General features: G+C 41.7%; 1 protein-coding gene across 1 annotated transcript in view; it reads right to left on the reverse strand.

Annotated features, from left to right (window-relative positions):
• SHC3 (SHC (Src homology 2 domain containing) transforming protein 3) overlaps window positions 1-10735 on the reverse strand; it is an 83764-nt gene extending 73029 nt beyond the window's left edge. Inside the window, exon 1 of the mRNA XM_015409103.1 lies at window positions 10214-10735. Within this exon, the coding sequence (XP_015264589.1) occupies window positions 10214-10735 (522 nt within the window). The remainder of the gene's footprint in view (window positions 1-10213) is intronic.
• Window positions 10736-16920: the final 6185 nt, after the last annotated feature.

Below are 16920 nucleotides of genomic sequence, written 5' to 3' on the forward strand. Positions count from 1 at the left end.
GTTAATTTGTTTCTTCAGTTATTAAAATTTTTACAGATGCCTCACTCATTAGTTATAATGTTTTTCTTTAGATCATGTTTTCATATCAGTCTGTTGTTGTTGCTGCCTATGTGCAATGTTCTTTAGTAATGATTTTAACCTGAATGCAAGGGTATATTCATATTGAATGAGGCAGTCCTTCTTGTTGAGAAGGTGGAAACAACACCCTCAACTTTCATGCTGACATGAGGCTTTTAGCCTCAAAGAGTTGTTAGATGGTGGTTAGCAGCAGTTTGTGGCCCTGCCTGCAGTTCCAAGGTTTGTTGTTGTTGTTGTTTTTTAAATTACAGTCTAGATTGACAGATTGAGGAGAATTACAATGCAAGCCTAAAAGTACTGTCCTAGATTTACTTCTGATGGGGTTTACTTCTGGGTAGACATGCTTGGGATTGCTGCGAATTTTGACCATTATTACTGAGAAGAGCTCAAAACTAAGCATCTTAAAGCTGTTACTTTAGTTATATTATAAGTTATATTAGTTATATTATAATATATTATATTATATATTATATTATTGTGATTTTATATTATAAGCACAATATTTTGTTTCTTTTTTTTCATCATTTCTATCCTGACATTTCATCTTTTGCATGATCCCAAGGATTAGGCAAAATTTTAAAAATGCCAACTGGGTTTGTAAATTCCTGGAGATGTCAGATGGGTGAAGTTTTGGGAGGGGAGGGAGCTCAGCAAGATTGTAATTCATAGAATCCACCCTCCAAAGCTACCATTTTTTCCAGGCGAACTGATCCCTGTAATCTGGAGATCAGTAATTGCAGTTGATCTCCAGGCCACATTTGGAGGCTGGCAACCCTATTCTACATTGCAGAACTACAGTGCCATTTTTATGTATTAAGGTAATTTGCACGTTCATTAGAACTTCAATCATAAAACCATCTGTAGGATACAATAAAAGAGAAGGGCACCATCCTGGATTTAGTTAGGTCAAAGATCTTCCAGAAGATTTATGTCTTGAGCTTTCCCTTAAAGGACTGTAACAATGGTGCTGGTCTCACTTTCAAGGGGAGGGAATTCCATGGTCTGAGGGAATCAGTCAAAAGCTCCACTCACAAGTCTCCACCAATGTCATCTCAGACACTGCAGGAAGGCATTACCCATTGATCTCAGGGCCTGGGCAAGTTGATAAAGAAGAAAGCAATCATTCAGACCCAAAAGCTTAGGGCTTTAAAGGTCAAGAACAGAACCTTTAAATAAATTCAGAAACAAATTACAAGACACTGTAGCTGTAATGTACCAGGTTTATATGTTCATTTTGAGAAGATCCACTAAGCACTCCAGCTGGTGTATTTTGTAATGCTTGAAAGCTTCCAAACTATCTTTATTAATTTCCTTTATTACAATCCAAGACCAAACTGTTTTCAAAGACAGACAGACATACGTAACTGTACCTATATCAGTTTTCTGCAGGAACTGATAAAGCTTCAGTTTATTCATCCACCTCCATTCCCTGATTGCATCCAAGCCCTAATTCAGAACTCCTATCACCCCCCTGGTAGTATGTATGATATGGAGAGAAAGAGCAGCATGTCATCCATATACTGGTGATACTGGGATCCAAATCTCCAGAGGATGATCAGAAAAGCCATATCTCTTGAGGCTATGCCCCATACCTTTGAAGGTGGAAACACACAGAGATGTCCTCAATATATGGCCTTAATGTCTAGATAAGCATATATAAGAAAAGGTAGTCCTAGAGATATTCTTGCCTCACATCATTTACAGCTCTACAGGTTGAATGGGACCTAGAAAGTGTCAATCAGCCTGCTTTAAAACTGGAGGCCCATGACTCTGGCAGCTTGCTCTGGCCAACAGTCTGTCAGTGCATTCTAGACTACCCATATTTTCTGTTCAGTCTACAATGGCATCTCCATGTACAGCATGTTACAGTAGTCTAGTCTGGATGTCATTAAATCATGAACAACCATTTCTATGAAAAGGCACCACTGGCACAAGGAACCAAACTGCTGAAAAACATTCCTGTACATTGCTACCACCTGGCTATCCAGGGACAGTGACAGATCCAACAATACTCCTGCACTGAGAATCTGGGATTCTCAAACAACAATAAACTGGTGAGACACCCCTTCTCCACTTACACAGAGTTCCTACCAGTCTCGATACCTCTATCTCAGGTCATGGGTCACACCTACGTTTGGATGTCACACTCTCCACCTTTCTTGTCTCTTTTAAAATCTCCAGAGAGCCATGAACATTTCTCCTCTCGGGTCCTCTCTCTCGCTCATAGACATCAGCAGACAAGGTACCCCAGCCCCCATTAATAATCAGCCCACTTTGTGTGTGTGTGTTTCTTTCTCTGAGGCACAAAGCCCATAGATTTACACAAACAAGGCATTAACTTTTATACACGGTTTGAACATGACACAGAAGAAAGTAAGGTAGATGTTACAAGGTTTCCTTTCCAATTCAACTTTTGAACTGTTTCCCTGTTCCAGCAATTGGAATCCTTTATTACAAACTGACTCTTTTCACCCAGTTCTAAGCCGCTCACCAGCCTCACTCAATCAAACATACTTTTTCCCCTCTCAGCTCCCCTGCTGCCAACTCCCAGCTGCTCTCCTAAGTGCTGTTTTCTAACTGTCCACTCAACAACATTCCATCAGCTCTCTTTGGTCACTCTTATGGAGAGGTGGAACCTAACCGGTCTGCCATGACTAGACTAAGTTTTAGGTGTTTTGTTTCCATCCAGTCTATCACTCCCCATTATTTGATGGAAACCAGAGATGGATATGGATGTCATCTATATAGATGACAATGATGCCAAATATCCGAACAAATTCTTCCACTGGTTTCATGCAAATCTTAAGCACCACAGAGAGAAGGGCTAATTCTGAGGAACCTCACATCAAAGGCCACAGGGTAGAGCAGCAGTTTGCTTAGTACTACCTCCAAGAAAGAATGTACTACAGAATAGGCCAACCACCCCTTCACGGTGATCCAGAAGGATTTCACGGTCAACACTGAAAAGCACTGAGAGGTACAGAAAACCCAGTAGTGACACATTCCACTTGCCCGTCTTGTGGTGTGAGCCACCCACCAAAGCAACCAAGGCAGTTTCCAACCAAAGCAGTTTGAAAACAGATCTTGAAATCTGAATGGATATAAAGAGTCATTACTGCTATAAATCTCTGCAGTTGAGTTGCCCCATCCACTTGAGCACATTTACCCAAGGACGGAATATGAGAAACTAGCTAGAAGTTGTCCAAGTTGGAAGATTAAAGGGAAGAATATTTAACAACTGTATCACCAGAGACTCTTGACATTAGATGTGTACAAGTGGGGGATCCACAAGATTTATGGGGGTGAGAATCCCATCCTTCCCCACTTCTCACTTGCTTGCCAAGCCACCCACTTGCCAGGCCAGGCCCAACTCCCACCTGTCTGGTTAATGCTGCAATATAATTTTGCTTAGGATTTCACTTTAAATGCACTACACAGCCTACCCAAAGGAGCCAATACAATAATAAAAATAATTGTTAAAGTCTACAGCCAGCTTGCAAACCAAAGTGTGTATGTTAAAAAGCTGGAAAATTGTTTAGTTGCCATTTAATGCACCAATCCTGTCATTCTCAATATCCTTAAAGCTGTGTAAATAAACAAAGCATTTAAAGTAATGGTGACCACTGTGTATGTATCACATCTAGTTAACATGCTCTTTAAAAATTAGTTAATATATTCCTAACAGTTTTCAGAAGATACCTATCATTATCAGCAGTAATGATGATGAGAAATGTTCACCTGCTCTTCAGCAGTAAGCTGGATACTAACATTAAACAATTAGTTTTTAAAAATCAGGTACTGTAGTTTTTATACTTGTTGTACAATATGTTTTTTTTAGAGTTTTAGTATGCAGTGTCATTCACACCTTCATTTGAATATGTCATGAATACAACATCTCCGAAAAGTTGTCAATTCCTAACTATGTGTCAGACTTTTAAAAGCCTTCGTTCTTAACAGTAGAACATTCCAGCTTTAGTTACAAGCCCGTGCAAAGTTACATGTTTGTTTTTTATTTATTTATGTGATCATTTTTTTATCCCACTGTTCCTTTATCAAACTCAAACTAGGCTATTTGTACATAAGGACCATTGAAATCAGCAAGCTGAATGCATACCTAATTATGTGCAAGTTTAAATGTTAAAAATATCTTAGCCGTAATGTTTGTAAAGGGAATCTTGACTGACGTTAGCAAAAGAAAAGGAGGAATATAGTAGAATGTTAATTCTTTTTTAAAATGTCAATCTTTTGGCTTTCAGTTATTTACATGTTGCATATGCCAAGCTAATCATCCTCTCCTTCAAATAAAGATTTGTTTTATAAAGGATAACACAAGCCTTTAACCCCAATTTGGTTTTGGACATCTAGCTGCACTAATTAACAACCATGGGTCCTCAATGGAATTGCACATCCCTCTGTAAAGGCCTATACAGCAAGTGCAATGGGACCTTGATGGACTTTGTGGTATAGATGGCAATACACAAGCAGATGTGCAATTTCAGGCACATTTATTACCTGTGTACCCTGGCTCTGTGTGTGTGTGTGTTTGTAAAGTGCTGTCAAGCTGCAGCTGACTTATGACAACCACATAGGATTTTCAAGGCAAGAGATGTTCAGCGGTGGTTTGCTACTGCCTGCCTCCATGTAACAACTGTGGACTTCCTTGGTGGTTTCCCATCTAAATACTAACCAGGGTTGATCCTTCTTAGCTTGCAAGACCTGACAAGATTGGACTAGTCTGGGCCATCTAGGTCTAGCACCCTTTTTAGATCAAGGTGTATTTTCCCAAATACGGTACATATAGACTAGTGTCTTACATTGAACAACATTCTGGATAATCAATATTGTTGTTGTTGTTCAGTCGCACAGTCGAGTCCGACTCTTTGCGACACCATGGACCAGATCACGCCAGGCCTTCCTGTCTTCCGCCGTCCTCTGAAGTTTGCTCAATTTCATGTTCGTTGCATCTATGACACTGTCTAACCATCTCTGCTGTCCCCGTCTTCTTTGACCTTCAATCTGTCCCAGCATCAGGGTCCTCTCCAGTGAGTGCTCCCTTCTCATTTGGTGGCCAAAGTATTTGAGCTTCAGTTTCATTATCTGGCCTTCCAGGGAACAGCCAGGGTTGATTTCTTTTAGGATTGACTGATTTGATCTTCTTGCAGTCCAAGGGACTCTCAAGAGTCTTCTCCAGCACCATAGTTCAAAAGAATCTATTCTTCGGCGCTCGGCCTTCCTTATAGTCCAACTCTTGCAGCCATACATGACTACTGGGAATACCATTGCTTTGACCATGTGGACTTTTGTTGGCAGGGTGATGTCTCTACTTTTTATCATGCTGTTTAGGTTCACCATCGCTTTCCTCCCAAGGAGCAGGCGTCTTTTAATTTCATGGCTGCTGTCACAGTCTGCGGTGATCTGTTGAAGGCTAGCTTGTAGGATCTTGAGCATGACCTTGCTAGCGTGTGATATGAGTGCAATTGTGCGATAGTTTGAACATTCCTTGGCATTGCCCTTCTTTGGGATTGGAATGTATACTGACCTTTTCCAATCCTGTGGCCACTGTTGCGTTTTCCAAATTTGCTGGCAAATGGAGTGCAGAACTTTAACAGCATCATCTTCTAAGACTTTGAATAGCTCAACTGGAATACCATCACCTCCACTAGCTTTGTTGTTAGCAATGCTTTCTAAGGCCCATTTAACTTCACATTCCAGGATGTCTGGCTCAAGGTCAGTGATTATACCGTCGTGTTTGTCAAGGACATTGAGGTCTTTCTTGTATAGTTCTTCTGTGTATTCTTGCCATCTTTTCCTAATCTCTTCTGCTTCTGTTAGGTCCCTACCGTTTTTGTCCTTTATCATGGCCAGCTTTGCATGGAACGCTCCCTTGATTTCTCCAATTTTCTTGAAGAGATCTCTAGTCCTTCCCATTCTATTGTTTTCTTCTATTACTTTGCACTGTTCATTCAGGAAGGCCTCCTTATCTCTCCTTGCTGTTCTCTGGAAATCTGCGTTCAGTTGGGTAAATCTTTCCTTTTCGCCTTTGCCTTTCGCTTTCCTTCTTTCCTCTGCTATTTGTAAAGCCTCATCAGAAAGCCACTTTGCTTTCTTACATTTCTTTTTCTTTGGGATGGTGGTGATTGCTGCCTCCTGTACGATGTCACGAACCTCTGTCCATAGTTCTTCAGGCACTCTATCTATCAAATCCAGACCCTTGAATCTATTCTTCACCTCTACTGTATATTCATCAGGGATGCGATCTAGGTCAAACCTGAATGGCCTCGTGGTTTTCCCAATTTTCTTCAGTTTAAGTCTGAATTTTGCAATGAGTAGCTCATGATCTGAACCACAGTCAGCTCCAGGTCTTGTTTTTACTGACTGGATAGAGCTTCTCCATCTTTGACTGCAAATTATATAGTCAATCTGACTTTGATTACTGTGATGTTGAATGGTTTGCCTTGGAATCGGACCCAAATCATTCTGTCATTTTTGAGATTGTATCCCAGTACTTACATTTGCACTCTCTGGTTGACTATAAAGGCCACACCATTTTTTCTACGGGATTCCTGGCCACAGTAGTAGATATAATGGTCTTCTGAGTTAAATTCGCCCATTCCTGTCCACTTTAGTTCACTGACTCCTAAGATATCAATGTTCAGTCTTGCCATCTCATTTTTGACCACGTCAAGTTTACCTTGATTCATAGATCTTACATTCCAGGTTCCTATGCAGTATTGTTCTTTGCAGCATCGGACATTCCTTTCACAATCAGACACATCCACAGCTGAGCGTCCTTTCGGCTTTGGCCCAGCCGCTTCACTCTTTCTGGGGTTACTTGTACTTGCCCTCTGCTCTTCCCCAGTAGCATATTGGACACCTTCCAACCTGAGGGGCTTATCTTCCGGCATCATATCTTTTAGCCTTTTGATACTGTCCATGGGGTTTTCTTGGCAAAGATACTAGAGTGGGTTGCCATTTTCTTTTCCAGTGGATCATACTTGGTCTGAGTTCTCTGCTGTGGCCTGTCCGTCTTGGGTTTCCCTCCATGGCATAGCCCACAGCCTCATCAAACCACACAAGCCCCCTTGCCACGACAAAGCAGTGATCCATGAGGGGGTAATCAATATTAGATTATGGCTTTTTAGACCATGTTACTTCAGAAATGTAGGAAACCTCAACTGTAATGTTCGAACTACCTATTGCAATATTAAATTATAAATAATAAAAATGCCTATTGGCTTCCCGTTGTTAGCACTGAGCCTTGTGCAAAATTAATAATCAGGCATTGGAAACAAGTCAGAATTTTCCTGAAAAACTAGAAAGCCAGTCATTTAAGTCATATAAAATAGCTGTTTTATTTCACAGAATCAATTGATCTGAAGGGCAAGAAAGATCCTCGAGTTCAGTTTCATTCCCCATCTAGCCCTATGCGCCCCAAACTACACTTCCACCTGCTTATGTTCTTCTAGAAACATAACTGTTGACAATCACACAAAACACTGAGATGGTCATAGGTTAATACCATCCATATTCACTTTGGGTTTTTCTTTAATCCCACCCTCTTACACTCAGGCATTCAACAACGTTTATTGTGTAAAGCATAATTTCTAAGACCTCTCTGTATCTTGATGCAATATACTTAATAATTGTGTCAAAGTCAAAGGAACTGCAACCCCTTTGCAATTAATATCAAAGCAATTATGCTGTTTTTTTTTAACCAGCTGCACATTATTCCTTTTCTAACATGCTTGTTGTATGCATCTTTCCATGAAAATGAGAAAGAGACAGCATCTGTATATTTAACATGTCTTCCCATGCTAAATTATTTGCAATAGGAATATACATTCCAATCTAGTATCAAATACCAAACATTACTGCTGGTATCAATTCTATGTATCTATATTTTGTTAAAAGCAAGCAAATATGACCAAAGATGTCACAGAGGATGATCAGATTATTTCACGGTGCTATGGTGATATCCATTTTACATGCTTTTGGGGATGAGGAATCATGAACGACTAGGACTGAACTTCATATTGAATTTTGCTTTTTCTACCAGTGATTAAAGTGTACCTTTTTCTTGGCAGAATCTTTTAAGCTATGGGCCACCAAAGATATTTTACTGGTTTTTAACATGTAGAGTTACAGTATTTTTGATGATTAATTAATGTAGCTAATGTCACAGTGAATAGTCAGAAAGTGGTCTAAAACTGGCACAAGTCCTCCAGATAGGCAACATTACCATTATGATCCTTTTATTGTATGCTAGGTATTGAATTGATATTTGGAATGAACAAAAAGGGTTTCTTAACATGACAATAGCACTTCTCGTGGGAATAAATTCTTTGCTCATTGATAAAAATTCAAAAATATTAAATGCAAAAACAGACCTGACGAACAGTTAAGTATCTGTAATTAGTAGATGAACAATAAAAATATGTATATATTTCTATCTGTCCACTTGGTATCACACCTCTTTGGCACTGTGTTTTTAATAGGCCTTTGCTGCAACTCTTACATTCATTATTTCTTGTTTGTTGTTTAGTAATAAAAGGGCCACGCAACATCTTCTAATACTCTTGTCTCGTTGGCTTCTGTTCATATCTAGCAGTGAGCATTGCTCTTTCAAAATATAGTAGCAAATCTAAAATGGCTTGAATACTAAAACTCAATATGTGCACTTGGATCCTACAATAACCATAGATAAAGAAAACAAAAGCCGTCCTAATGTATCCATGAGTGATAGCACCTCAGGTATTAGTCAAGTTTCTGGACTTGGTAGACTACAAGCAACTTTGGTGAGCAGCATTTCTTTCTTGACCAGAATACTAATAGCAGAGTACTAATATAATATAATAATAGTACTAATAGCAGAATACTAATAGCAGATAATAGCAGAGAATACTTACCTCTTTAATTGTCAAGTAGCACTTAGCATGTAAGCATATAAGCTAAGGCAGCGGTAATGATCTCATTTCACTTTACATGCAATGGTCAGTTTGATGTAACTGGGGGGGGAGACAACTCAGCCTTTACTAAATATTACTCTTAACAAAATTCCTTGTTGTAATTACCATTCTTAAGCGATCACCACGTCTCACAGCCGCATCTGACCAAAGCAGGCTTTAAAGATAGGTGGACAAATACTGTATATGTATGAACCACGCGAACTTGCACTAACAGCAAGTTAAAGATGGACCCCTGTTGCATGATTTGAAATGCTGTAACCTTTTCCTTTGAGAGCATCAAGCTTATTTTTATACATTAACATTTCTTTTAAAGATGTTTTTTGCTTAGCACTACAGCAAATTAAAAAATCTGTTCCATTAGGGAGACTTTATTATACACAATGCAATGTTTCAGCCAGGTACTCTGTATACACATTGGAATTGTTCTTTCCTGTCAAGGAAGCCATCAGATTTATCCGTAAGCCTAACGCTATGCCTTCTTCAGAACATATTTTAAGAACATTCAAACGTGTCAGCTGCATTGACCTAGAAACATGCAATTTTGTTGTTGTTGTTGCTCTGCAACTAGACTATCAGTGTGCTGAAAGAAATGCTGTTAAAGTAGTTGAATGTCTGTTATGTAAAACAAGACTGCATTTTGCCTGCACCGCTCAGAGACCGAATATTTCATGTTTGCAAAATAAGGCAAATATTATAAGCTGTGGCTTTTGCCCAACACACATTTGAAAATAAAGAAAGACATGCACACAAATATAGATTTCACTGGAGGTACCTGAAGCTTTAAATGTGGTAAAGGATAAGCACAGGACCACCCCACACAAAGGTGTTACTCTCACCTCTTGTATTATAGGTAGCACCATACACACTAGAAACTGATATGTACAATAGACATGCACTATCCCGGGGGAGGGGGGGCAGAGCCTTTTGTTTTAGAAATATTCCTTTCCCACTGCTTTAAATCATGCCAACCAGTCAGCAGGCACGTTTCCTTAATTAAAACAAATTAACCTGGTTTACTGACAATGTCTTTCTGTACTTAGCATTCCTCCCAAGACTCCCAGAAATGAAAAGTGCAAACAGAGGTCCTTTCAGACTCTCCAGCCTGCTGCTGAAACAAGCAAAGATTTCCCATTGATTAAAAAAAGAGAATGGAAAGAAAGCAGACCAACCTTCACAACGTATGTCACTCCGGGTCCCAGTATCTTCTCATTCGAATGCAGCCACCCTTGGGAGACTTTGTTGGCAACATTACTCCCTTGATGCCAGTCTTCACCTCCCAGGTGCATTTCTTCTGGCCAGCTTTTTTTCCCTGCACTCATCTTGCTCTTGTCCTGCTGAGAAGATGGAGCAGCAGAGGCAAGGTTACATGTGTTGTCTGAAGCGTCTGCTGCTGAGCTACCCTGCAACTTGGAGACAGCAAGCTCCTTCACTGCAGAGGAGAGGTTTTTGATACCCAAAAGGCTGCCTGTGTTGGAGAGTTTCAAGTGGGACACTTTGTGCATAAGAGTGCAAAGAGTCGTGGGTCCATCCTGGTCCTTCTGCAGAACCTCAGGCAAGACCAGGTATGGTGACGGTGCCGAAGCTGTCCCACCTGCTGAGATTTTGCTGTTCATGGACAAATTATTAATAAGATCATCAACCGAGGTCACCGAATCATTCCTGAAGCGGTTATACTTGGTACGCTGAAGCATGCCCTTCTATCTGGAACCGTGCAAATGTTCGTGCAAATCAGGGAATCCCTGCGCTAACATAACAGATGATTCAGAACAGCAAAAATGGAGAGTAAAAATTTGATTATGTGGGGGATTTCTTTCTTTTAAAGAAAAATATTTAAAGGAATTTTGCATAAGGTTCCATGGTCAAGCTAGGTAAAGCGGTAGTTTTTCTGTGCAAGAGAAAGATCCCAGTCCTGCTCAGAGCTGCCAAGTCGCTCACAGTGAAAGCATGACTCACACAAATGAGAAGGACCCTTTTCAACAAAAGGCTCAGTGAACGCTGCAAATCACTTCCTGTAGGGGGAAAAAATCCACCCACTTACAGCACACCACCACCAATCAATTCTCAAATTTTCTTTCTCTATCTTAAACAGATACAGATTTCTCATTTTCCCTTCCTACTTTTTTTACAACCATATGATGCCTATGATAGATTTAAATAACTGCATTAACTTTTCCCCCACCTTAATGACTGCTCTATTAAAACATGGTTTTTCCCACCTGTATTCTAGATCTATAGCTTTATAAAATATGCCATATCTAGGCAGGAATACAGTAACATGTTAATGAATAACATTCCTGTAAACCCCAGCACACAAATCACTGACAAGGTTTTCAGACAACCATACTACACAGTAGCATTACAAATTCAACGGTGGGTGATAAAACTATAAATAATCTGATCTTTTCTTTCAGAAACTCTGAAATCTATTTTTAAATAGTGCCGTATCTTGGAAGATGTTTCACATCATAATTATTCCATTGCTGTTTTTCCTGGGGGGGGGGGATGACATCCCATTCCCCCCCCTCTCTCTGCATTGATAAATTTTGTTAAGATGCTGCATTACATTAAGCACTTATGTTTGAAGAAAAATACTTTCTGATCTATGGCAATGGCAAGAGGCTTCTGAAACGCGGTTCCTTTCAGTCTGACTGGCCACAACACAACATACCTTAATTTGAGCTCTCCATGCTTACTTTAAAGTTGAAAATTTCTAATGACAGAAGTCTGTTAAAGACTTTGCAGCAATGTACTGGTATCTCTGTTTTTTAAAAGTGAAAATGAAAAATACTGCAGTTTACACTTATAATACACACTTTAAAACCCTAATTTGAAAAGATAGCAAACTGACATGAAATCTGAATTATACCCTGGTAACTGAGTTCTAACCACACTGCAAATTATGAATCGGACTAACTAAACTGTGATTAGACTGATCAGCATAATGGCACTGCAACTTTTTAAAAACCAAACCAATCAAACTGCAACACACAAATCAATCAATCAACCAAAGGGTATCTTGCACTTCTTCCCCTACTAAAAGCTAAAGTACATAAAATGCAATCACACAAAAGCATCTTTCATTGCAGGTATTTAATGAGAATAATTGATGATACATAAATGAAGGCAGCACCTCTGATCCCAGTAGTGATGAATGGAAATGTCCTATTCATTGTAAAAGCGGGTTTCTAGTGATCTGCAGAGTAGCCTTTCATCATACTGCAAACCTGCTAAAGCATCTGCACTGCATTCATTTTTTTTCTTTCCTTCTGCTACCCTAGCAACAGCAAATATACATAGTATAGATCATTTCTGGTCTTGTGTTCAGTAACAAGCCAAAATCTCTGTCATTCAGAAATGATTCCCTTCATTAGAAGCAGATAAAAAAATGGGAAAATGTGAATGGAATTCTGTATATGTGAATGAAAGAGCTGGCTAGCATACCAGCATTTCTGTGAATGAAGCAGGGCCTTGCAGCCCTCTGCCAGGCAATCCCTTGGATGCTAACTATCTTAGCCAATAAGAAGCAGCCTGGATGACTCATTCAACAAGGACTTGCTAAATAGTGGAAGGTTCCATTTCATACATAGGGAGATTTCCTTTTTAAAAAACCTGTACAAAAAACAACCACAAAGGATGAAAATGTAATTGCAAAATAAATAAGGCACACTTTTTCTGATGTTTTTCTTCAGAGAGGTTTTTAGAGAATGGGCAAGAGCTGTTTGCATGTTGATATGTTTCTCATACCACCCTCCCACAGAATTTATTCCTGTAGTTGGTTTGCACATCCTGATTATCAGAACGTGATCAGGAATACCTTGAGGTCTATGAATTCACAATGCCAGATACAGTGGGAACAAACCTGTCCTTGCACGGTGCACTAAAAGGACAGGGAACAAAAGTTCCACCCGTGCTTCAGCACAGCAGAAGCCCTCAGGATCAGGTGATCTGCCTTAATCCAGTTGTCCACTGGAACAGTGGAGGTGTGGAGGCCCCTCCTCCAGCAGACCATGGCTGTGACAAGGCAAAGAATGGGTCACAGGGAAGAACAGGCTGGCCAAATCAAGGCTGTGCCTTCTTAATCACACACCAAAAAGGAAGGAAACCCCGGCAACAGGGTAGTGCAGATAGCATCCAAATGCTGCCAACAAGTTTCTGTTTTGGTTCATATTTCTTCCCCCCTCCCTGTCTTGGTGTGGGACAAGATCCTTTGTCTTTGCACGGACTAGTAAGCAACTATCTGGCCAGTTCCAGAACAAAGAAAGGAGAGTGAGCAGGACGACATCTGACCTGACCTGGGGTAAAATAGGCTGTCTCCAGGAGTGGCCCGCCTCACCCAATCACTGACTCAGACAGTGTCTGATTTCGCACAGGTGGTTTGTCCTGGGTTTGATACTGTTGGGAAGGGGTTTTTTTTATACTGCTTCATCACAACATCATGGTGCATTCAACGCTTCACAGGGTTTCCCTGGCTTTTATCCAATCTTTGGATAAAGGTTTGGGGAATGCTTGCAGCAAAATCTAGATGTCTGCCATGGGAGAGGAAAAGTTTGGATTTCCCCAATTCTGCTCACATGGCAGCCATTTTCCCTGGCCTTGTTCCCACCCTGCTAAAGGGAGCATTTTTCAATATCATTGTAGCAATCTAATAATCCGGGTATAAGGTTCTCTAAATTTTCAGCTTTCATTAAAAAAAAAATTAAAATCTCTAGCCCCTTTTATTGTGGAGACATAAGGGGAAGGCACTCATGGGCACCATGTTGAGGACCCCTGAGCTAAATACTTATAACAATATTCAACTGCTAGTTTAAAAAAAACAACAACAGAAAACCTAGAAAAGCCCTGGTAGTGTGGGGTGGAAGGGAATGGCCACTGTCAAGGGCAGCCCTCATGAGCGATGTAATGATGTAGCCAGAAACTTGCTGACATCACTCCCTGTGTTCCCAGAGGTGATGTCAGGGCATTGCTGTGGATGCTCAGGCATTTGGGTAAAACAGCCGTAGAGTTTTGGCCAACTGCCAGGGTGTCCCACTGTCCTCTGGCAACATGCTAACATCACTTATGGGAGCATGGGGAGTGACATTATCATGTGAGGATGCTGCTGATGTTCTCCCCCATTTCCCACCCCTCCCCAAAACTTGTATTTCTCAGGCTCCACACCCCCTCAAAATCTGCAGGAATTTCCCAATCTAGCATTGGTAACCCTACTCTCCATCTACTTGGAATGCCTTAGTTAAGGATTAAAAGGCTTCTAAATGAAAATGTCAACATGCTTTTAATGGCAACAAGTTCTGGCCCTGACCTGGATAGCCCAGGTGAGCCCGATTTCGTCAGATCTCAGAAGCTAAGCAGGGCTGACCCTGGCAAGTACTTCAATGACAGACTTCGTTGGGATACCAGCAGTCGGGAGGTAATGGGGGCAGGCTTTATTCAGCCACCTCGCTGAATATTCTCCAGGCCCCCAGTAAGGGTCAGTCATCACTCACCAGAGGTCACCATGACTTCCAGGTACACACACACACACACACACATACGTGCACAAACATGCACACACATGCACAAATGAAAATGGCAACAATGGCAGGGCCTGTAAGATGGAGCTCTTCTGCCAGGCTTTCAAGTAGGACCCACCGCCGCCACTGTACCACCACCATGTTGTCATCTTTGTTGGTGGAATTTTCTACAAGGTGTGCCGGCCCTGGGATGGAAGAACTGACAAAGTGAAGTACTAACCAGAAGAGATGTCAGCGTTCCCTGGAGCATATCATCAGAATCCTCATCTTGGAATTATTGGTTGAGCACTGATTTTAATTGTAATGGTTATTTATTGGTTTTAAATTGTTTTATGTATGGGATTTGCCTCTTATGTTAGCCGCCCTGAGCCCAAGTGGAAGGGCGGGATATAAATTTAATAAATAAAATAAAATAAATGAATGAATAAGTTGTGCCCTCTATCCAGTCTATGGCTTGCAGTCAGTATCTGAAAAAGGGATGAAAATTTTGAGTAGGATGTGACTATTACTCCTCAGAGGACTGGATATGGCCACACAGATCAGCGACTCACTGTTCGTCACATGGTAGAGACATCAAAGGGCTGAAAATGCACCACGATCATCTTGCCAGTGCCGTGAGTGAAAGGGGATTGCTTTGGAGCCCTGGAACAAATTCTGCCACAAAATGGATGTCGGAATTCGTGATGCCTCGCCACGCAAATAAGACGCCAGACTCCGGAGTCAACTTTAAGTTTGGAAACAAACGCCTCAGATCACGGCGGGAAGAGTGTTACAGCACACCTTGCGATCTCCTCTCTCTCTCAACCTCCTGGCGTTGTTCCGTTTCCTCCTTTTATTCCATCTCACACACAGTTATCACTTATTACATCTCACACTCAGTTATCACATTGATTCCAAACACCCTGTGTTCCCACTGAATTATTCCCCTTGATACAGGTGTCACCTTATCCCTTTTCCCAACCGCTTGTTTTCACTTGGTTAATTCTGTGCGGTTTAACTCTGTGAGGCTCGTGGTGTACCTCGGAAGAGTCTGCCGTGCCCGGCTCCTTGGTAGCACCCTCGATCCCCCCGCCGTTCCAAGGTAAAGCTCCTCGGTTCTTGCCCCTGGCACGCCCCCCTTTTCCCGCGGCTCTGTAATAGAAACATCTTCGCATCTCAGCCGGTTCCCATTGCTCTGTTCCTTCTGGGATGTCCCTAGGGTCGGCGCGGGTCGCGCCAGTCCCGCCGCAGTGGCCGATACGGGCGCGGAAGAACCCGCGGCGGGACACACCCCCTCCCCTTGCGGCGTGTGGAGGGGCCGCACATCTGGCAGCCGTGATAGGTAGTCCGCATTGAGATGGGTACGACCCGAACTGTGACGGACGGTGAATCTGAAAGGGAGTAAAGACAGATACCATCGCATTATTCTGGCATTGTGATTCTTTGCAGTTTTTAACCATAGTAAGGGGGCATGATCAGTGACCAAGACAAAAGGATTATTAGTCAAGTAGAATTGCAATGCTCCTACGGCCCATTTGACGGCCAAAGTTTCCTTCTCGATGGTGGAGTAGTTGAGCTCTGCGGGTTGCAACTTCCTACTAAGAAACAAAATGGGACGTTCAGTATCCTCATGGTCCTGGGATAAGACGGCCCCAAGACCTACGCCAGAAGCATCTGTGTAGAGGACAAAAGGTTTAGAAAAATCTGGGTTATGAAGGACTGGGGAACCCGAGAGACTGTGGCGTAATACTTGAGTGTAGAGCTTCGGACGTCCAGGAGATGGCATTAGGTTGTCCCTTCCCGAGCGCACTGGTCAGTGGGGCAGCGAGTGTTGCGAAATGAGGTATGAACTTACTGTAGTATCCTACAAAGCCGAGGAATTGCCGAAGTTGCCTCTTGTTAGAGGGACGTGGTAGATTTTCAAGTCGGGTTATTTTCTCCGGGAGGGGTTTGAGCAAGCCCCTACCCACCTGGTATTCCAAGTATTTCAATTCCTGAAACCCAATACGACTCTTTTTGGGATTGGCTGTGAGACCTGCATCCGCTAAGGCGGTTAAAACAAGCGACAAGTGTCTCAAGTGGGAGTTCCAATCAGGGCTACAAATAATAATATCGTCAATATAGGCCCAAGCAAATTGTTGGCAATGTGCTAAGGCTGTATCTACCAGCCGCTGAAAGGACGCTGCAGCCCCGTGTAGCCCAAAAGGCATCCGTTGGAAATGAAACAGCCCTTTTGGTGTGGCAAAAGCTGTTTTTTCTTGATCTGCCGGATGCACAGGTATTTGCCAATACCCTTTCGTTAGATCTAATGCCGAAATGTATTGCGCTTTACCTAACTGTTTGATTAGATGGTCAGCTCGGGGCATCGGGTAAGCGTCAAATTGAGC

This window comes from Gekko japonicus, unplaced genomic scaffold (assembly GCF_001447785.1).
Source record: "Gekko japonicus isolate JY-2015 unplaced genomic scaffold, Gekko_japonicus_V1.1 scaffold71, whole genome shotgun sequence".
NCBI lineage: Eukaryota > Metazoa > Chordata > Lepidosauria > Squamata > Gekkonidae > Gekko > Gekko japonicus.